The sequence below is a fragment of the Eleutherodactylus coqui genome, chromosome 6, assembly GCF_035609145.1.
Source record: "Eleutherodactylus coqui strain aEleCoq1 chromosome 6, aEleCoq1.hap1, whole genome shotgun sequence".
Taxonomy (NCBI): Eukaryota; Metazoa; Chordata; class Amphibia; order Anura; family Eleutherodactylidae; genus Eleutherodactylus; species Eleutherodactylus coqui.
Window position 1 is genome coordinate 219060210 of NC_089842.1, and position 22804 is coordinate 219083013.

Sequence of the window (22804 nt, forward strand, 5' to 3'; positions counted from 1 at the left end):
GGCCAAGCCGGGAGGAGAGTCATAAATAATACTGGGCACCCACGCGCTAATTTCTTAAATGGATTGTTTAATGCTCAGAGAGGGAATCTGCTTCTGTCTGCAGGGGCTTCCAGCCAAGAATAGAGCAGAGCTGGGACCCCGACAGGAGGGGGAAGAGCTGGAGATCAGAACATGTGAGGCAGGCGTGCATGTATTCATAAGAGCGCTCCGTAGGATCAGCTGCGCGCTCAGTGGACTGCTGCTGACTTAGAATGGGATCCATTGGGTTCCTGTCTGTTGTGTTAATGGGAAAACGATTTTCTCAGGAGTTCAAATTGATCAATATTCGATCGGAGGGATCTGGCTCTCAGCACCCCCAAGAATCAGGTGTATGCACAATCTGCAGCGTTCCATCGGCATTGTATGCCAGGCACAGCTCCATACTTTTAGTAGTGGCTGTGTCTGAAATTACAGCTTGCTACAACTTCTCCCCCCTCAAACAGCTGATCAGCGGGGCTCCTGCAAGTCAGATCTCTCCAACCAATTTAATATTGATGGCCTATCCCTTAAAGATGTTCTATAGGAACCCACGGGTGGCAGCTTTGCTTGCTCTGGTCATAAACTTAAAAGGTTTTTCGGAACAGCATGTCCAAGGCATTACATATACCATGGAGGACAGTAGAGACGTCCGCAAGAAGGGGACCACAACATGTCCAAGGCATTACATATATCATGGGGCACAGGGGAGACCGTCAGCAAGGAGGGGATTAATGACACAACAGTGACATCACCAAGACCTGGAAATCTCTCAAAAATTGGTGAAAAGACCAGAATAAGATTGATGCTGGAGGCTGCAAAGAGGCCGACAGCAACATAAAAGGAGCTGCAGGAATTTTTGGTAAGTCCTGGTTGTGTAGTTATGTGACAACCATCTCCCATCTTATTCATATGTCTGGGCTGTGGAGGAGAGGGACATGAGCAAGGCCTTTTTAGGTGTATGAAGAGGCTGGGGCGCTCTAATGAGCCACTGGCATTGTATGCCAGGCACAGCTCTGTACTTTTAGTAGTGGCTAAGTCTGTTATTACAGCTTACTACAACTTCTCCCCCCTTCTCTAAAAAAGATGAACATCCAATCCCGGCCATGTTTTACCAAAACCTCCATCTCTTCCGCTAGAAGTCTGTGGAGAACGTGTTCTGTCTGATGAGACCGAGGGGGACTTTGTGGCCAGAATAACCAAAAGCCACCACTGCCGTCACCAGAAGACCCCCAGACACGCAGTGACAATGGTGGGGGCAGCATTTTGTGGGGGGCTGTTCTGTTGCAGGAACTGGGGCTTTAGTCACGGGGGAGGGGATTATGAACAGTCCCAAATATCAGTCCCTGTTGGCCCAAAACCTCCAGACCACGGCTAAAAAGATGAAGATGAAGAGGAAGTTCACCTTTCAGCTCGACAACGACCCAAAGCAGACAGACAAATCACCAAAAGAATGGCTTCATCAGAAGATCACAGTTCTGGAATGGCCTCCCAGAGCCAAGACCTGAATCTAGTGAAAATCTGCAGATGACCTGAAGATGGCGCTACAAACAAGATGTAAGCTGACAGATGTGGAGCCTCTGCAAGGAAGAGTGGGCAAAGATTGCCAAGTCAGGATGATAGACAGCGACCCACAGAGAATGAATGCTGCCATAAAGCCAGAGGGCACTACTAAGTATTAGTGTCAGGGTGGGAACACTTAGGCAACCACATTTTTTTATTTTTCCACCCTAAGGCTGGGGTCACATGGGACCAAAATCCTGCGGAAATCTTGTGGAATGACTGCACGGAAATACTGCGAGACTTCCGCACGAGAAATGCAGCTTTAAAACCTGTGGCCTTTTGCTGTGGATTTTGAAGTGGCTTCGGCGCCTGTATTCCGCTGCGGCCTTCTCTCCCCATAGAGAGGAGAGAGGCCACCACGGAATTGGGGCAAGAATTGACATGGCGCGTCTTTGAATTCCGCGCAGCATGTCAATTTCAGCGCAGCTTGTCCGCAACGGATTGGTAGCAGCATGTGGACTTGCTGGCTAACCCCGGGATAAACAGCCGTGGGCAGAATTTTTGTGCAAAAAGTCTGCACGGAAATTCCGCGGCAATTACGGCCCGTGTGACCCCAGCCTAAAAGATTTCATTTTTTTCCCCAATGGAATCGTACAGATAACGAGTCCCACTGAGGGCTCCCAGTGAGAATGTCAATGGGACTTTCTAATGTTAAAAAATGCATCGTACAAAAATCGCAAAGCACAGACATTAGAAAGTCCCTATGACATTCGCATTAATGCAGCGTTAAAAAAAACGCAAGTGTCTGGGAGCCCTGAAGGTGGAAATAAATCTGAAATGATTCATCTTTGGTGGATTTTTTAAATGGGAAGATGAAACAATGCCTCTGCAGCGCCACCTATTGGAAGGCAGCTTTCCTGCAAGTCAGTGTCAGACCTTTTAAAGCCAAAGCCAGAGCCTTCTCCAGGAGAGGATAGCCATGTACAGACAGCCATTGCAGGGTGTTTGTCCCTCATCAGTGTGCAATAGGTTTCTGGCTTGGCTAGTGAGAGGCCTATAGATGTGGGTCAGGTATGGTATTGTTTCTCCTTAAAAGTTTTTTTTTTAAAAAAAACCCTTTTCCTGTATTTATAAAAAAAAAAACCTCAAAAACATGTTTGGTATCACCGAGTCTGTAAAAGTTGAGTCCATCAACATAATGCATTATTTATCACATACAGTAAACGTTGTCAGAAAAAAAAAACAATGGCAGAATTGCGCTTTATTGGTCACCCTGTCTCCAAGAAAAAAAATGTAATAAAAAGCGGTCAAATAGTCGTGTTAACGCCAAAGTGATACCAACAGAAACCACGGGTCGTCTTGCAAAAAATGATGGTAAAATACAAAAGTTATGGTAGCCAGAAGATGGCGGTAGAACATTTTTTTTTGGAAAGATTTTATCTTTGAAACAGTACAGAAAAAAACTCTATAAAGTTGGTATCGTCCCGCCAAAAAGATGGCGAAACTGTGTTGTTTTTTTTCTCCATTTCACTCCCCTTAGGGATTTTCAAAAGTTTTTCAGTGCTTTATATGGTACATTAAATAGTAACACTGAAAAATACAATTCATCCCGCAAAAAACAACCCACAGACAGCTACGTCGACAGAAAAGTAAGCAAAATGGGAAGGAAAAACAAAAACGAAAAAAAAAAAGTTATTAAGGGGTGAGGGAAAATTAAATGTTGTAATGTCTATCATGGACTCACATTCAGCCATTAATGGCACAAAAAGCCACAGTGTTGTGTATGGCAGGGCACAGCTTGTTATTGGATGCCTAGGTGGTCACAGGAGATGCGCACAGTCAGGGCAGGTGTGTTCCCATGTAGACTGGTGGAGATGGGGCAGTCACAGTGCTGGCGTGTCATGAGTGGCGCATCTTCTTAGAGTAAGCTTGTAGTAGCCCAGAGTTAGTGGGGCCCCTCCAGAATGTTCTATGTTTGTCTCATGTCAGTGCCTTGTTTGTAGAGTGCATCACGTTATGTGTATTGGATGTTTGCAGGACTCTCTGCCGCGGGAGCCACTGCCCGAGAGCAGGAGCCGGCAGACGGATCTCCGCTGTCAGCTTATCTGACAGATAGAAGCATGCTGCGAATTGCCGGCTGCGAGCATGGAATCGCAATGATTCTCCACTTGTGGACAGGAGGCCGTCGCTTTCCATAGCAATGCTATGGTAAGCTTCAAACGGCGTGATTTGCCGGCAATTTACCACCGGCGAAATCACGCCCAAGGACAGGGGGCCTTACTGTCTGGTATGTTCTGTCCTGTCTGGAAAATGTATCCTTTTGTGTGTATTGTTTGTGAGCACGTGATGATGCTTGATATGTGTTTTCAAGAACTAATGCATGTTTAGTTAGTTAGTTGGTGACATGATTCGGAGAGTTTGTCAGTGAGAGTCTGAGACACTACAGAGAGGCTGTCAGGTCGGGCCGTGCTTGGAGTATGGAGGATGCCGAGCGACTGCCTCATGCTCAGCCTTTGCCTGTTCTACCCAGAGAACCTCTGTACCACTGCTGAGTACAGAGAGAAAGAAACCGCTTATTGGCGAGAAGAGAAGAAAGCAAGTGTGAGTGTTGTTGTCGGTGGAGACAGTGATTGCTGGGAGTGAAGTGACCTGCAGATAACTTGGCCTGTAGAGTGTTCGAATACCCCTTGAGTTCCACCGTGAAGTAATATTGTATACCGTTGTACTGTTATATTACTTTTTAAAGAAGTTTAAATAAATGGACAAATTTGACCCAAATTTTTGTTTTGTTCCAAAATACAATCTTCTGGTGTCGGACTACTTTATTCATCTACAAGGTCCATTCCAGAAGATGGAACGGTGGCGTCACGAGTGACAATCAGACTTCTGGTTACTACACCTGTGATCTCCCCCAGCAGTAACAGGGTCAGGTACCCGAGCTACCCTTTGGGGAGGAGATGGTAGAGCCTGTGACAAGGTTAACATCTCTACCCCGCTGTCTCCTCGGCTGAGGGCCTGCTCCTCAGACGCTGCAAGCTCACACAGTGGATTTTTGTCGCAAAATTTGCCACGGTATCCGTGCCAGTTTTACATCAAATTCTGCGGCATATCTGCATCCCTGACATCCTCCTCTGACTCCTTTCGGTGGTGAGTTTTTTCTGCCCACAGTATTCCCTTTCACTATGTGTTCTTTCTCAGTTATGCCATTCTCGGTGTACTCTCCACACCATTACACGAGAAGACTCCACGCGGTTATATGATGGGCAGGTTCAGATAACTTGCACCTTCTCCGTCACACACATCATTGGGAATTACATATCATTCAGAGGCGGAATGTAAAAACAGACACACGATAGCGTATATACATACGGTCGCCAGGGGTTTCCATAATCTTGTGTAAAAGAGAAAGGTCACATAACTTTGTTACAAATTGCGCCGGCGCCGATCAGATGCTCCAAACTTCTATAACCGTGAAAGCAGCTGGATGGTCAAAATGAAAACTGTCTCCCGGTTCTTCCTCTCCCCTTGTCACATGCTCGTGGCATCGTCTGCGGTCCCTGACGCTGCGCAGAATTGTCCGTGAATGGATGCGCTGTCCTTATACCTCCTGGGAACATAATTAGACAAGTCTTGGACTTTGAGGTAGTTCCCATGGTAACTCCATCTGGCCGGATCCGTCCACGTTGAATGAACTTTCTCTCTCTCCCTCTCTCAAGAAAAGCCTTTCAACCAGCAATTTATTTCTCTTAAAGGGGAACAACACGTAAAATATAGAGTCCGCTGCACTGAGACAGATATGCAAAGATGCAGCTTGGTATTGCTTTCTGTAGGCAGCCATCGCTATTATGGTGCACGGCGTATATATGAAGACTTACCTTCTATACGCCTTATGGCTTTCAGGGATCCAGAAGGCAACAAAAATGGTTGCCAATGCGCCAAAGATATTGCAAATGGCAACAAGATGCAATGCGATCAGCCGCACACAGTAGGCATTACTGCTAGAAGACCACCCTTACCTGACGCACACACTGCCCATGCCCACCAGCAGCAGGAGAATGTTTACTGCACTGAGCCACATTGCCTCAGTGACCCATCACAGTAATAGTGACCCCCTCACAGTTATAGTGCCCCTCGGTGACCACCTTATAGTAAATGTGCTCCTCGGTAACCCACTCAAAATATTACTGCCCCTTAGTGACTCTGTCTCAGTGAACTGCTCACAGTGACATCCTCATAGTAACAGTACCCCTCAGTGATCCCCTCACAATAATAGTGATTCTCAGTTAACCCCTCGCAGTAATAGTGCCCATTATTGCCCTGTCACAGTAATAGTGCTGCACAGTGACCCCCTCACGGTAGTAGTGCCCCTCAAAGACCCTCTCAGTAATAGTGCCCATTCGTGACCACCTCTCAGTAATAGTGCCCCACAGTAACCCCTAGTAATAATATGCCTCAGGGACTCCCACACAGTAACAATGACCCTCTGTAACCCTGTCACAGTTATAGTGGCCCTAAGTAATCTCACAGCAATAGTGCCCCTCAGTGACCCCTCACAGTAATAGTGCTCCTCAATGACCCCTCCATACTAATAGTGCCACTCATTGACCCACTCAAAGTAATAGTGTCCCTCAGTGACCCACTCAAAGTAATAGTGTCCCTCAGTGACCCACTCAAAGTAATAGTGTCCCTCAGTGCTCTCCTCACAGTAATAGTGCCCCTCCCCCCTCACAGTAATGGTGTCCCTCCGTGACCCCCCTCACAGTAATAGTGCCTCTCCGTTTCCCTCTCACAGTAAGCCATACCCTTTATATCCCCCATTAGTGACACCCTCACAGTAATACTACTCCCACTCAGTAATAATTCCTCTGCAAGCCCCCGACCTCCAACAATATTACTCTTATATTTGTCCTCTCAATAAACAGCCTATACTCCACTTTTTTGCTCCACCTGCTTCAGGTCCAGTCCGTTCTGCTTCTGTCCTCTGCTCACTTCCAGGTGGTATGATTAAGTCATTTAATCACCGTGGCCATTTCCGTGTCTCAGCATTGGTATAGCTGAGGCCAGTGATTGGCTGCAGGAAGCACGTGCTAGATAGGTGAGTATGGGTTATTTTTTATTTCACTCCATACCCAACTGCGCAGACAGTAAATATCTCCTACCTTCCTGGGACGCCAGAACCGCCGCGAACACCCGTGACTGACCTGCGGAATCTCCTGGTTCCCTATAGCCCATGGCCCTACGTATTTTTTTTTTTGTGTGGAACACAGGGCTTTTCTTAAAAGGTAGAAGATCTGTTCTATGTTATTGCAGCTGCACAAGTGATTAAGTACACTAATGAGGCACTATACTCACAGGACGCATGACCCAAAAACAGGAGGGATCCATCACGCCACATCACCGCCCAACAAAGCCATCCGTCCCATAAGATCGGGTCATTTCACAGATCGAACAGTAACAGCACTCCAATAGGTTATAATAAGTACTGCACCCTAGAACAATAGCTGACTGTAAAAGATTCCAGATGCTGAAAACAGTGCCCCTACTGGTTATTACAGAGTACTGCACTCTGACTGCAGATAGTGCTTTAATGGACACTGGGTCGTGTCTGCTAATCCAGTAATTTCTGAGCTTTATAGCCTATTGTCCTGGACTGAAGAAGGGAGATGAGAAGACCTCGAGGATGATCAGAAATTCTTCGGACGAAACTAGCTCTTTACAGAAATGTCTGAGCAACAAAGATTTTGCCAAGTGCAACTGCTGCCAGGACTGCGGAACAAATGGTGCATTAGCTGTGAGCGGAGACTAAGATGCATTATGTCAGGGATGAACTATCACATGGACAGAGCAACTCATTACTCTCCAGAGCTGCTGACCACTTATCTCATCCATATATCCTGAACCGCCTCCAACCACCTCTTACTGCCCAGCCCGAAGGATCAGAGGCCCATTAGTGTATCACAACCATGGCCAATGCACAATCCTCTCAAACTTTTATATCTAAGCCTATCATGTGTGATACTGTCAGCTGAGTTAGTGTATCTAAGCCATCATGTCTGATACTGTCAGCTGAGTTGGTGTATCCAAGCCATCATGTGTGATACTGTCTCAGAAAACCACTAGCTTTCCATTTTCCATGAGGACATGTGAAGACAGCCCTCTAACTAGAAATTAGAAGACTACACGGTTACTCTAAAATCACATTTCACGCCGTCTTCCATCATTATACACGAGCAGGTGAGACAACGCATACATTATGGCACATAATTATGCTCATTTTCATAAATCTATTTGATGAATCTGTCGCTCAGATCATTTCCATCAAATAATGGATGCAAATAATCTACATTTGGAGCAGGTGGCTTACCAGTCTGGGTTTGATAAGGCACCTGCAATGATGTACATCAGAAGAGACACTGAAGCACAAAACACAGGAGCCTTCTCGTTTTATACAACCAGCTAAAATATTCCCAAATCTGCAGTTCTGTTATAACAGTGGCTATACAAAACTTTTCTCCGTGTGGTTGATGTATATTCACTCCACAAACATTCATATAAAATTGCCAATAACCAAGGACAAAATTAATAAAATACTGCCGCCCTGTGTACAAGAAAATAACTACTATAATACTGCCCCCTATGTACAGGAATATAACTACTATAATACTGCCCCCTATGTACAGGAATATAACTACTCTAATACTGCCTCCCATGTACAAGAATATAACTACTATAATACTGCCCCCTATGTACAAGAATATAACTACTATAATACTGCCCCCTATGTACAGGAATATAACTACTCTAATACTGCCTCCCATGTACAAGAATATAACTACTATAATATTGCCTCCTATGTACAAGTATATAACTACTATAATACTGCCTCCTATGTACAAGTATATAACTACTATAATACTGCCCCTATGTACAAGAATATAACTACTATAATACTGCCCCCTATGTACAGGAATATAACTACTCTAATACTGCCTCCCATGTACAAGAATATAACTACTATAATATTGCCTCCTATGTACAAGTATATAACTACTATAATACTGCCCCTATGTACAGGAATATAACTACTATATTACTCTCCCCTATATACAAGAATATAACTACTATAATATTGATCCTATGTACAAGAATATAACTACTATAATACTGCCCCCTATGCACAAGAATATAACTACTATAATACTGCCCCCTATGCACAAGAATATAACTACTATAATACTGCTCCTATGTACAAGAATATAACTACTATAATACTGCTCCTATGTACAAGAATATAACTACTATAATACTGCCTCCTATGTACAAGAATATAATTACTATAATACTGCTCTCTATGTACAAGACTATAACTACTATAATACTGCTCCTATGTACAAGAATATAACTACTTTAATACTGTCTCCTATGTACAAGAATATAACTACTATAATATATGCCCCCTATGTACAAGAATATAACTACTATAATACTGCTCCTATGTACAAGAATATAACTACTATAATACTGCTCCTATGTACAAGAATATGACTACTATAATACTGCTCCTATGTACAAGAATATAACTACTATAATACTGCTCTCTATGTACAAGACTATAACTACTATAATACTGCTCCCTATGTACAAGAATATAACTACTATAATACTGCCTCCTATGTATAAGAATATAACTACTATAATACTGCCCCCTACGTACAAGAATATAACTACTATAATACTGCCTCCTATGTATAAGAATATAACTACTATAATACTGCCTCCCATGTACAAGACTATAACTACTATAATACTGCCCCCTATGTACAAGAATATAACTACTATAATACTGTCCCCTATGTACAAGAATAAAACTACTATAATACTGCCCCTATGTACAAGAATATAACTACTATAATACTGCCCCCTATGTACAGGAATATAACTACTCTAATACTGCCTCCCATGTACAAGAATATAACTACTATAATATTGCCTCCTATGTGCAAGTATATAACTACTATAATACTGCCCCTATGTACAGGAATATAACTACTATATTACTCTCCCCTATATACAAGAATATAACTACTATAATATTGATCCTATGTACAAGAATATAACTACTATAATACTGCCCCCTATGCACAAGAATATAACTACTATAATACTGCCCCCTATGCACAAGAATATAACTACTATAATACTGCTCCTATGTACAAGAATATAACTACTATAATACTGCTCCTATGTACAAGAATATAACTACTATAATACTGCTCCTATATACAAGCATATAACTACTATAATACTGCCCCCTATGTACAAGAATATAACTACTATAATACTGCCCCCTATGCACAAGAATATAACTACTATAATACTGCTCCTATGTACAAGAATATAACTACTATAATACTGCCTCCTATGTACAAGAATATAATTACTATAATACTGCTCTCTATGTACAAGACTATAACTACTATAATACTGCTCCTATGTACAAGAATATAACTACTTTAATACTGTCTCCTATGTACAAGAATATAACTACTATAATATATGCCCCCTATGTACAAGAATATAACTACTATATTACTGCTCCTATGTACAAGAATATAACTACTATAATACTGCTCCTATGTACAAGAATATGACTACTATAATACTGCTCCTATGTACAAGAATATAACTACTATAATACTGCCTCCTATGTATAAGAATATAACTACTATAATACTGCCTCCCATGTACAAGACTATAACTACTATAATACTGCCCCCTATGTACAAGAATATAACTACTATAATACTGCCTCCTATGTACAAGAATATAACTACTATAATACTGCCTCCTATGTATAAGAATATAACTACTATAATACTGCCTCCCATGTACAAGACTATAACTACTATAATACTGCCCCCTATGTACAAGAATATAACTACTATAATACTGTCCCCTATGTACAAGAATAAAACTACTATAATACTGCCCTCCATGTACAAGAATATAACTACTATAATACTGCCTCCATGTACAAGAATATAACTAGTATAATACAGCCTCCATGTACAAGAATATAACTACTATAATACTGCCCCCTAAGTACAAGAATATAACTACTATAATACTGCCCCCTATGTACAAGAATATAACTACTATAATACTGTCCCCTATGTACAAGAATAAAACTACTATAATACTGCCCTCCATGTACAAGAATATAACTACTATAATACTGCCTCCATGTACAAGAATATAACTAGTATAATACTGCCTCCATGTACAAGAATATAACTACTATAATACTGCCCCCTAAGTACAAGAATATAACTACTATAATACTGCCTCCTATGTACAAGAATATAACTACTAAAATACTGCCTCCTATGTACAAGAATATAACTACTATAATACTGCCCCCTATGTACAAGAATATAACTACTATAATACTGCTCCTATGTACAAGAATATAACTACTATAATACTGCCCCCGATGTACATGAATATAACTACTATAATACTGCCTACTATGTACAAGAATAAAACTACTATAATACTGCTCCCTATGTACAAGAATATAACTACTATAATACTGCTCCCTATGTACGAGAATATAAGTACTATAATACTGCCCCCTAAGTACAAGAATATAACTACTATAATACTGCCCCCTATGTACAAGAATATAACTACTATAATACTGCCCCCCATGTACAAGAATATAACTACTATAATACTGCCCCCCATGTACAAGAATATAACTACTATAATACTGCCCCCCATGTACAAGAATATAACTACTATAATACTGCCTCCCATGTACAAGAATATAACTACTATAATACTGCCTCCTATGTACAAGAATATAACTACTATAATACTGTCCCCTATGTACAAGAATATAACTACTATAATACTGCCTCCTATGTACAAGAATATAACTACTATAATACTGCCCCCCATGTACAAGAATATAACTACTATAATACTGCCCCCCATGTACAAGAATATAGCTACAATAATACTGCTCCTATATACAAGAATATAACTACTATAATATTGCCTCCTATGTACAAGAATATAACTACTATAATACTGCTCCTATGTACAAGAATATAACTACTATAATACTGCCTCCTATGTACAAGAATATAACTACTATAATACTGCCCCCTATGTACAAGACTATAACTACTATAATACTGCCCCCTATATACAAGAATATAAGTAGTATAATACTGCTCCTATGTACAGGGATACTACTATAATACTGCCACCTTGTGGTCTATGTGAGAGAGTTTTGCTATCTGTTTACATCATGTAGAATAGTCATATAGATGATAAGACAGTGATTGTTCTGCATATGGTGGTTTGTTTGGTGAGTCTTATGGGATGTCTTTCTCTCTCTCTCCTGCTCTAGTTGTTCGTCATTGACAATGGTGCAGATGACTGGAGGATCGCTATGACCTACGAGCGGATTTTCTACATCAGCCTGGAGCTGCTCATCTGTGCCATTCATCCCATCCCTGGCGAGTACAAGTTCTTCTGGAATGCCCGCCTCGCCTTCTCCTATACTCCGTCTCAGGCCGAGGCTGACGTGGACATTATTCTCTCCATCCCCATGTTCCTACGGCTCTACTTAATCGCCCGGGTCATGCTCTTGCACAGTAAACTTTTTACGGACGCTTCGTCCCGTAGTATAGGCGCGCTCAACAAGATCAACTTTAACACTCGCTTTGTTATGAAGACTTTGATGACCATCTGCCCCGGCACTGTGTTACTGGTCTTCAGCATCTCCTTATGGATTATCGCTGCGTGGACCGTGCGTGTCTGTGAGAGGTAAGGGCAGCTGGGATAATGTCAACTGTTGTGCAGCTTTGCTTCAGTTGTCAGCAATTAAATGATATATTGCAGTAACATCCAGAGCTGCATTCACAATTCAGCTGTTATGTCTCATTTTATACTCCAGTCATGTCCAGAGCTCAAGTCAACAATCTGTTATTACAATGTCTAATAAGCAATCATATCCCAAGCTGCATTCACAATTCTTCTGCTCTCTCTAATCTACACTTCAGTCACATCCAGAGCTGCATTCACAAACCTACTGTTATTTCTAATTCTACACTTCAGTCACATCCACAGCTGCATTCACAATTCTCCTGTTATGAGTCATTCTTCACTCCAGTCACATCCAGAGCTGCATTCACAATTCTCCTGCTATCTCTCATTTTAAACTTCAGTCCCATCCAGAGCTCAATTTACAATTCTCCTGTTATGCGTCATTCTTCACTCCAGTCACATCCAGATCAGCATTCACAACTCTTCTGCTTTTATGTTACATTGTATACTCCAATCACATCCAGAGCTACAGTCAGAAATCTGTAGCTACAGTTGTTTTTGTAGTCGTAGATGTGACTATTTACCAAAGTGTTACAGTGTAAGACAAATTCAGTGTATTCTTGCGGCTCCTTCACCACATGCACAGCGATGCAGTCATCGACATCCGTAATATTGGCGTTAATAAAATAATGACTTTTTCAGTAAAAGCTATTTAGCGGGAGCGATTATGACAAGACCATTAGGCTTTTCTACTCTCTGGCGGAGCACACCTTCCCCTGTGTAGAATCCCATCTACTTGATGGCGGTAATATGTTTAATGGACTAATGTTGATTAGGAGCGGAGATATGAAAATTGCTGATTTATGTGTCTGTGCCGGGTGCAAAAGATGCCTTGTCGGCAGGAATATTGGGCATCAGGCCCTTAGGTGGTCTCTGGTAAACAACAGAAATATCACTGGTCTGCAGACAAGAGTGGACTGGAACAGAAGGGGCATCCCAGGTTGGGGTTGGGACAGCAGGAGGCTTTCAGGTTGGGACTGGGACAGAAAGGGGTCCCCAGGGTTTCTGAGGGACAGCTGTGGATATGGTGTAAGGGGCCGGATGTGGATATAATGTGAGCGGCGGCTGTGGATATAGTGTGAGGGGCAACTGTGGATATAGTGCGATGGGTGGACGAGGATCTGTTGTGAGGGTCGTCTGCAGATATTGTGCATGGGGCGGCTGTGAATATGTTGTGAGGGGCGGCTGTGGATATGGTGTGAGGGGCGGATGAGGATGTGTTGTGAGGGTCGTCTGCAGATATTGTGCATGGAGCGGCTGTGAATATGTTGTGAGGGGTGGCTGTGGATATGGTGTGAGGGGCGGCTGTGGATATGTTGTGAGGGGTGGCTGTGGATATGGTGTGAGGGGCGGATGAGGATGTGTTGTGAGGGTCGTCTGTGGATATTGTGCAAGGGGCGGCTGTGGATATGTTGTGAGGGGCGGCTGTGGATATGGTGCAAGGGGCAGCTGTGGATATGGTGCAAGAGGCGGCTTTGGATATGGTGCAAGAGGTGGCTGTAGATATGTTGCAAGGGGCAGCTGTGGATATGATGTGAGGGGGGGCTGTGGACATGGTGTGAGGCGGGGCTGTGGATATAGTGCATGGGGCGGCTGTGAATATGTTGTGAGGGTCGTCTGTAGATATGATGTGAGGCCGGATGTGGATATAGTCTGAGGGGTGGATTGGGTTATAGTGTGAGGTGTGGCTGTGGATATAGTGTGAGGGGGGGGGGGACTGTGGATATGGTGTGAGGTGGGGCTGTGGATATAGTGTGAGGTGGGGCTGTGGATATAGTGTGAGGTGGGGCTGTGGATATAGTGTGAGGTGGGCTGTGGATATGGTGTTAGGTGGGGCTGTGGATATAGTGTGAGGTGGGGCTGTGGATATAGTGTGAGGTGGGGCTGTGGATATAGTGTGAGGTGGGGCTGTGGATATAGTGTGAGGGGGGGACTGTGGATATGGTGTTAGGGATGTCTGTGCATATAGTGTGAGTGGTGGAAAAAAGTGGTATGTCACTTCTTGACAAGAAATCCCCAAATGGATTTGCCCACTGAAAATTTTGCTTCTGGGTCCATGGTAAACTGAAGTGCAAATCCATGGAAGAAATCTGCTCTCTCATCCCTACTGGGGTCACATGATCGCTCGGCTGAGCCAATAGCTATGTAAAGTGTATGGCCAGCGTTACAGAAGTAGAGCCTGTGATACCAGGGGCTACACTAATAAGTGTGAACAAAATGAGACAGGGATTTTGAAAATGTAAGCAATTTTACGGCTATATTACTGATGTCATCACCATCTAAGCAATCGCAAACAACGCTGTGGATATGTGATTCTGCCACAACGGCTAAGAAATATATGTTTATTCTAAGGAGGGGCCCCTTAAATCTAAAAGGATTTTTACAGAGCATGAAAATGGTTGTAAACAAGATTACACATTACCCACTGTATCAGTGGCGAGCCAGCCGGGCGGAAAATGGTCTTAGATATCCTCCAGGGTGAAGAAGGCCATTCAGTATTAGTAGCACGTCTTTTCATCTGCAATGTCACCTGTGACCATCGGTCACGTGACGCATTCATACATTTACTGAGTAAAAGTGATTTGCAGAATGTGTGACAATGATCACCGCCAGGAAAATCCGCACTTCTATAAATCCTATCCTTCAATGTAACCTTTCCTATTGACCAGAGACTACGATGGAAAAAAACGCAAGAAAAGCAAAGTTAGGAAAAAGAAATAGCAAATAAATAATCAAATGATATTTCGTTGCCCTCATAGATATCACTTGTGCATGGAGCGGCTGTGAATATGTTGTGAGGGGCAGCTGTGTATATGGTGCAAGGGGTGGCTGTGGATATGGTGCAAGGGCCGGCTGTGTATATGGTGCAAGGGGCGGCTGTGGATATGGTGTGAGAGGCGGATGAGGATGTGTTGTGAGGGTCGTCTGTGGATATTGTACAAGGGGCGGCTGTGGGTATGTTGTGAGGGGTGGCTGTGGATATGGAGCATGGGGCAGCTGTGGATATGGTGTGAGGGGGGGGCTGTGGATATGGTGTGAGGGGGGCTGTGGATATGGTGTGAGGGGGGCTGTGGATATGGTGTTAGGGGCGGATGTAGATATAGTGTGAGGGGTGGATGGGGTTATAGTGGGATGCAGGGCTGTGGATATTGTGCATGGGGTGGCTGTGGATATTGTGCATGGGGTGGCTGTGGATATTGTGCATGGGGTGGCTATGGATATGTTGCAAGGGGCGGCTGTGAATATGTTGCAAGGATTCGTTATGCTGCGGCACTCAGGAACTACGTTGCATGTCTATTTGTCTTGTGGAGTCCGAATAGAATCGCCTTGTAATTTCTATTCAACCTGGATTTATCTATGAGTTCCTGAGTGCTGCAACATAACAAATCCTTGGGTACACCAGTTGGGACCGAGGGGTCAACGGTCATATTGGAGGAGGCACCACATTTATCCACTTGTGTGGTCAAGAGTTGGAGTGCTGCTGGCTATTTCTTTTTTGATTTGGCTGACAGTTGAATCACTAATTGAGAGGTTATGATTGGACGCCATGTTCTAATATAACCTTGTCTGTTTCATCTGCAGATATCATGACCAGCAGGACGTCACCAGCAATTTTCTAGGTGCCATGTGGTTGATTTCCATAACGTTCCTCTCCATTGGCTATGGTGACATGGTGCCAAACACCTACTGTGGGAAGGGTGTCTGCCTGCTAACTGGCATCATGGTAAGAGTGTATTTAATACAAGGGTTGCCATAGTGTGACCAAAGCTACCCACATGCAGAAATTCAATGTAAGGAACTGCCATGGGGTCCACCAAACACCCTGGAATGTCTGCTCTCAGAGGGCAAGTAAAATCACCATGCTAGATTTTTATGAGGTGATTACATAGTAATATACAGTAGTAAGTAAGCCTGACAAAAGACACATGTCCATCCAGTTCAGCCTATTTACACCCCAATGTTGATCCAGAGGAAGGCAAAGTAAACCGCAATGAAGTAGAAGCCAATTTTAACCATTTAAGGGAAAAAATTCCTTCCTGACTCCAATCTGTCAATCGGAATAATCCCTGAATCACCAAACCTTCTGAAATTATTAGAGATTATAACATAAATATAATATTGTAATATTCAAGAAAGGTGTCCAGGCCTCTCTTGTACTCTTTTATTTTTATGGAATTTGCCATCACCACACCTGCAGGAGAGAGTTACATAGCCTCACTGGTCTTACAGTAAAGAACACCCTTCTATGTCAGTGTATAAACCCTCTTTCCTCTCGATGTATAGGTTGCCCCCTTGTTACAGTCACAGTCCTGGGTATAAATAGATGTTGGGAGAGATCTCTGTATTGTCCCTGATATATTATATATAGCTATCAAAGCGCCACCTTGTTACAGTCCTGGGTATAATAGATAATGAGAGATCTCTGTACTGACCCCTGATATATTTATACATAGTTATTAGAGCGCCCCCTTGTTACAGTCCTGGGTATAATAGATAATGGGAGATCTCTGTACTGACCCCTGATGTATTTATACATAGTTATTAGAGCGCCCCCTTGTTACAGTCCTGGGTATAAATAGATTATGGGAGAGATCTCTTTATTGTCCCTGACACATAGTTATTAGAGCGCCCCCTTGTTATATTCCTGGGTATAATAGATGATGGAATAGATCCCTGTACTGACCCCTGATAAATTATACATAGTTATTTGAATGCCCCCTTGTTACAGTCCAGGTATAATAGATGATTGAAGAGATCTCTGTACTTACACCTGATATATCTATACATAGTTATTAGAGCTCCCCTTGGCTACAGTCCTGAGTATAAATAGATGATGGAAGAGATCTTTGTACTGACCACTGATATATCTATACATAGTTATTAGAGTGCCCCCTTGTTACAGTTGTGGGTATAAATAAATGATGGGAGAGATCTCTGTATTGTCCCCTGATATATTGATACATAGTTATTAGAGCACCTCCTTGTTACATTACTGGATATAATAGATGATGGGATAGATCTCTGTACTGACCCCTGATATATCTATACATAGTTATTAGAGCGCCCCCTTGTTACAGTCCTGGGTATAATAGATGATGGGAGAGATCTCTGTACTGACCCCTGATATATTATACATAGGCATTAGAGCACCCCCTTGTTACAGTCCTGGGTATAATAGATGATGGGAGAGATCTCTGTATTGTCCCCAGATATATCTATACATAGTTATTAGAGCGCCTCCTTGTTACAGTCCTGGGTATAATAGATGATGGGAGAGATCTCTGTACTGACCCCTGATATATCTATACATAGTTATTAGAGCGCCCCCTTGTTACAGTCCTGGGTATAATAGATGATGGGAGAGATCTCTGTACTGACCCCTGATATATCTATAGTTATTAGAGCGCCCCCTTGTTACAGTCCTTGGTATAATAGATGATGGGAGAGATCTCTGTACTTACCCCAGGTATATTTATACATAATTATTAGTTTGCCCCTCAGACGTCTTTTTTCCTAAACGAAATAATCCCAATTTTGATACCATCTCTGGGTATGGTAGTGCGCCATTCCATTTATTACTTTAGTTGCCACTTTTGTACTCGCTCAAGCTCTGATATGTCCTCCTCGAGTACTGGTGCCCAAAACTGTCCACGATATTCCATGTGTGGTCTGACCAGTGACTTGCAGATAGAAAGAACAAAGTCCTCATCATGTGCCCCCATAGACCTCTTTGGATGCCCCCCATGTTCCTAATTTCCTTGGCAGCAGCTGCCTGACACTGGTTGCTCTAGGGCCCAAAACAGACCCCTGTGATACCCCGCTAGTAACAGTGACCCTCCAATACTGCCCCCTGTGGTACCCCCACTAGTAACAGTGACCCTCCAATACTGCCCCCTGTGGTACCCCCACTAGTAACAGTGACCCTCCAATACTGCCCCCTGTTGTACCGCACTAGCAACAGTGACCCTTCAATATTGCCCACTGTGGTATCCTACTAGTAACGGTAATCCCTCCAGTACTGCCCCCTGTGGTACCCCACTAGTAACGGTGACCCCTCCAATACTGATCCCTGTGGTACCCCAATAGTAACGGTGACACCTCTAGTACTGACTTCTGTGGTACCTCACTAGCAACAGTGATCCTCCAGTACTGCCCCCTGTGGTACCCTATTAGTAATGGTGACCCCTCCAATACTGACCCCTGTGGTACCCCACTAGTAATGGTAACCCCTCTAGTACTGCCCCCTGTGGTACCCCATTTGTAATGGTGACCCAAGTAGTGTATGTACCATTTATAACCCCCCTCTGCTTTCTATCACTGACTAGTTACTTACCCACTTACACACATTGTTGCCCAGACCAAGCATTCTCATTTTATATACCAACCTTTTATGAGGCACAGTATCAAATGCTTTGGAAAAGTCCAGATACACAAGATCCAGTGACTCCCCGGCCCAGCCTAGAATTTACCTCCTCGTAGAAGCTGATCAGGTTGGTTTGACAGGAGCGATCTCTCATAAACCCATGCTGATATGAAGTTATACAGCCATTTTCCTTGAGGTCCTCCAGGATAGCATCTCTTAGAAACCCTTGAAGAGGTGAATTCAGGTTCTGGATATCCACAGTGGAAACAAATTGCAAATGGTCGCGTATGCATGCCTCATACGTTCGACCGCCATGGCAAAAAACAAAAATTTCTCTCCCCCCAAATTCCGGCTTTTGCATCTGGTCTCTTAACAAGTTGCCCATATGCAATGTTAATTACATATGCACTGAGGATCTTTCGCATCCATATAGATGAATGGAGCCGATACGCGCGGAATCCATGCTAAAATAGAGCATGCTGCAATTTTTCTTCCGCTCTCAGAACCACAATTCTTACTGAGTGAACTGGAATAAGTCCATGCCTTTCAATGCCTGGGTAATACAATTCAAATCAAGCCATGTGAGACCAGCCTTAAGGCTCATTTAGACACAACGATTATCGCTCAAAATTCGCTCAAAGCCGTCTTTTGAGCGATAATCGTTGTGTGTAACTGCACTGACATTGTGCAGTTTTCGTTATCCCGTCGCTCATCTTCGTCTTTCAGCGTGCTAAAAGACGACGATGAGCCTCATCAGGGATTCACAGCGGGATACAGCTGATACTATTGTTTCAGCTGCATCCCGCTCCCTGATGACAGATGGGGTATGACGAACAGAGCGGTGCAGCTCTGTTCTCCATACTCCGCACGGAGCACTCAGCTGTATAACAGCCGGGCGTTCCTTGCAGAAAACATCTGGATGCATCTTGAGTGATCATCTTGCGTTGTAAATAATACAACGATTATCGCCCAAAAGTCGCTTGAGCGACATCTTTTGAGCGATAATCGTTGTGTCTAAATGGGCCTTTAGACTCGTAACATTTAGTGGAGAGTTTATTTTATCACTCTGCATCTCATCTGACATTTTCCTCTGTAAACACACTGGAGAAAAAACTATTTAATAGATTTGCTTTCTCCTCATCAGCCTCTACAATTTCTCCTACATTATTTATTAAAGGGCCAACACTTTCAGTATTAATCTTTTTACTTTTTAAATAGTTGAAGAAAGGTTTAGGGTTTGTTTTACTCTCCTTGGCAACAAGTCTTTTTGTCTCAATCTTTTCTGCTTTTATTTGCTTTTTACATAATTTTATTTTTTTCCTATAGGTTTTTAGTGCTTCATTGCTGCCTTCTTGTTTTAGTAGTTTAAACACTTTTTTTTTGCTGTTTATTGCCCCTTTACATCTTAATTAAGCCATGTTGGTTTTCTCCTATTACTAAGCCTTTTATTCCTGTAAGGTACGAACCGCTCACAGTAAGTAATTAGAATGTTTTTAAATATTTCCCATTTATTGTTTGTACTCTTATTTTTGAGGACATTGTCCCAGTCAATAAGGTTAAGGGCATCACTGAGCTGTTCAAACTTGGCCATCCTAAAGTTAGTATTTTCGTAACTCCCCTTTATAAACTCTCTTGAAGGACAAATTGAAATGTATTACATTATGGTCACTATTTCCCAGGCGCCCCCCAATCTGCACCCCTGTTATTCTATCAGGTCTGTTGGTTAATATTAAGTGCACAATGGCCGTCCACCTAGTTGGGTCTTGTACAAGTTTGGTGAAGTAATTATCTTTAGTAATTGCCAGGAAGTTGTTAGCTTTATGAGATGCGCAGGTTTCAGCTTCCCAGCTTATATCTAGATAGTTAAAGTCCCCTCATTGCGATTTGCTACTTTATCTATTTATCTCAGTAATATTTGGTGGCTTTTGTTTTATTTGGTGATTTATAGAAAATCCCCATGAGGATTTTATTGTTGTTTATCCCTCCATGTATTTCTTCTCAGAGACTCCACATATTCATCTCCCTCCCAAATATCTTCCCATAATATGGGCTTTAAACAGGATTTTATATAAAGACAAACGCCTCTCCCTTTCTGGTTTTTACAATCCCTTCTGAACAGACTGTCACCCTGTAAGTTCACCGACCAGTAACAGCTTTCATCCAACCGAGTCTCCGTTATTCCCACTATGTCGTACTTTTCCTCAGACATTGTAACTTTCAGTTCGTCTATTTTATTGGTCGGCATTCTAGCATTATTCACCATACAGTTTAGAAGGTTTTGGTTATTTTTTTATATTACATGTATCCCTACTCATTGCTCTGCCACTTCTAGCTGTACTAACTTCTCCCACTGCTTTGCCCCATTCTCATTACTTAGTCCCAGGTCCCGGTCTACACTATCTTCCTCTCTATCTCTCTGGTTGCCCTTCCCCCGGGTTCCTAGCTTAAATACTCCTCCAACCTTCTAGCCATCTTCTCCCCCAGCACAGCTGCCCCATCCCCATTGAGGTGCCACCCATCCCTACGGTAGAGCCTGTAGCCGACAGCAAAGTTAGCCCAGTTCTCCAGGAATGCTGCCTTTCTAGTGTGGCAAGTGGTATGGGTAATATTTCAGAAGTTACTATTTTGAAGGTCCTTGCCCTAAGCTTACATCCTAGTTCCCTGAAATCAACTTTACAAACTTGTTGGGGTGTGCCAGTTCAGGACTAGCCCCCCTAGATCTTTTCCCGCTACCCCTCCTCCTGTCACCCAGCTAGCTGCCTGCTCATCCTGCACCCCCAAACTACCATCCACCCCAGCGAGTGCTCCGTGAGCAGCAAACCCCTGTCCATGGTGTCAATGGATCTCAGTGTTGCAAGCTGCACATTTAGATCCAGAATCTGGGCTTCCAAATGTGCAGCATGGACATACAGATAGATTAGAGAAAAATATATATGCAAAAATTTCAAATAAGCAGTAATTAAATAAGTGACTCTTTCAAAATCCGTGACTCCAAAGTCACTGACCCCAAGTCACACACTTACAACATAGTAAGACAGCTATGCACACTCACTCAGGCCAGCTTACCACGACTGGGTTTGATTCCGCATGCGGGATCCCGCAGTGAAGACAGCCGGCGACCTTGCATACATGTGATTTCTGTATTGGGATGACCGCAGCATCTTGCCAGCAGTCACGCGCAGTACAGACTTATTTTTTTCAATATTTGTATATACCCGCTAAGCGATGGTGCGGGTAACGGCAGCCCATACGCAATGTTAATTGTGTATGAGCTGCGGGTCGGACGGCCTCCATTGACTTCAATGGAGGTAGTCCACAGCAAAATCAAGCATGCTGTGATTTTTCCTCCGCTCGTAGAATACGCAATTTGTATCCACGACTGTGAGTGAAAAACGAAAGTACATGCTTTCAATTCATGCGATTTGCTGTGGATCCTACGCAGGGATGACGCTATAGGAATCTGTTTGTGTGAATCTACCGTTTTGATTTATATAGCTCTTATCTGTAAAGCTTCTGTTTGGAATGGTTTTTGTTTACCTCTACCACTCTAGAGTAACTTGTATATTCCTCTCCATTGGATATAGTGGCATGGTGCCAAGGCCAAACACCTACTGTGGCTAGGGCATTATATTTAATTAAATGGTCCATAAAGTGACTGATGCCACCCACATGTAAATGTAAGGAACTGCCATGGGATCCACCATACCCCCTTGAGCAGCTACTTTCGAACAAGGAAAATCCCCATTTTTTCTACTGCTACCCTCCTCTAGAGAAACCTGGGTATCGGACGAAATACATAATGGGGGAAGAGTATTTATCTGCTAGCTGTCATCATGGTATGAAAAAATGAAGTGTATTTGATATGAAGATTGCTAAACTGTGAGCAAAGCTACTTACATGCAGAAACTCAATGTAAGGAACTGCCATGGAGTTTGTCAAAGACCCCAAGAGGGTCGAAACGTTGCAGTCTTTTATGCTGCCATCGTTCTTCTACGTATCTTGTGTGAAAAAGGCCACCATGCT

At 43.0% G+C, this 22804-nt stretch overlaps 1 protein-coding gene across 1 annotated transcript in view; it reads left to right on the top strand.

Annotated features, from left to right (window-relative positions):
• Window positions 1–22804, top strand: part of KCNN3 (potassium calcium-activated channel subfamily N member 3) — a 126256-nt gene that overhangs the window by 70079 nt on the left and 33373 nt on the right. The window contains exons 4-5 of the mRNA XM_066605890.1: window positions 11939–12357; window positions 16000–16141. Coding sequence (XP_066461987.1) covers window positions 11939–12357; window positions 16000–16141 — 561 coding nt within the window. The remainder of the gene's footprint in view (window positions 1–11938; window positions 12358–15999; window positions 16142–22804) is intronic.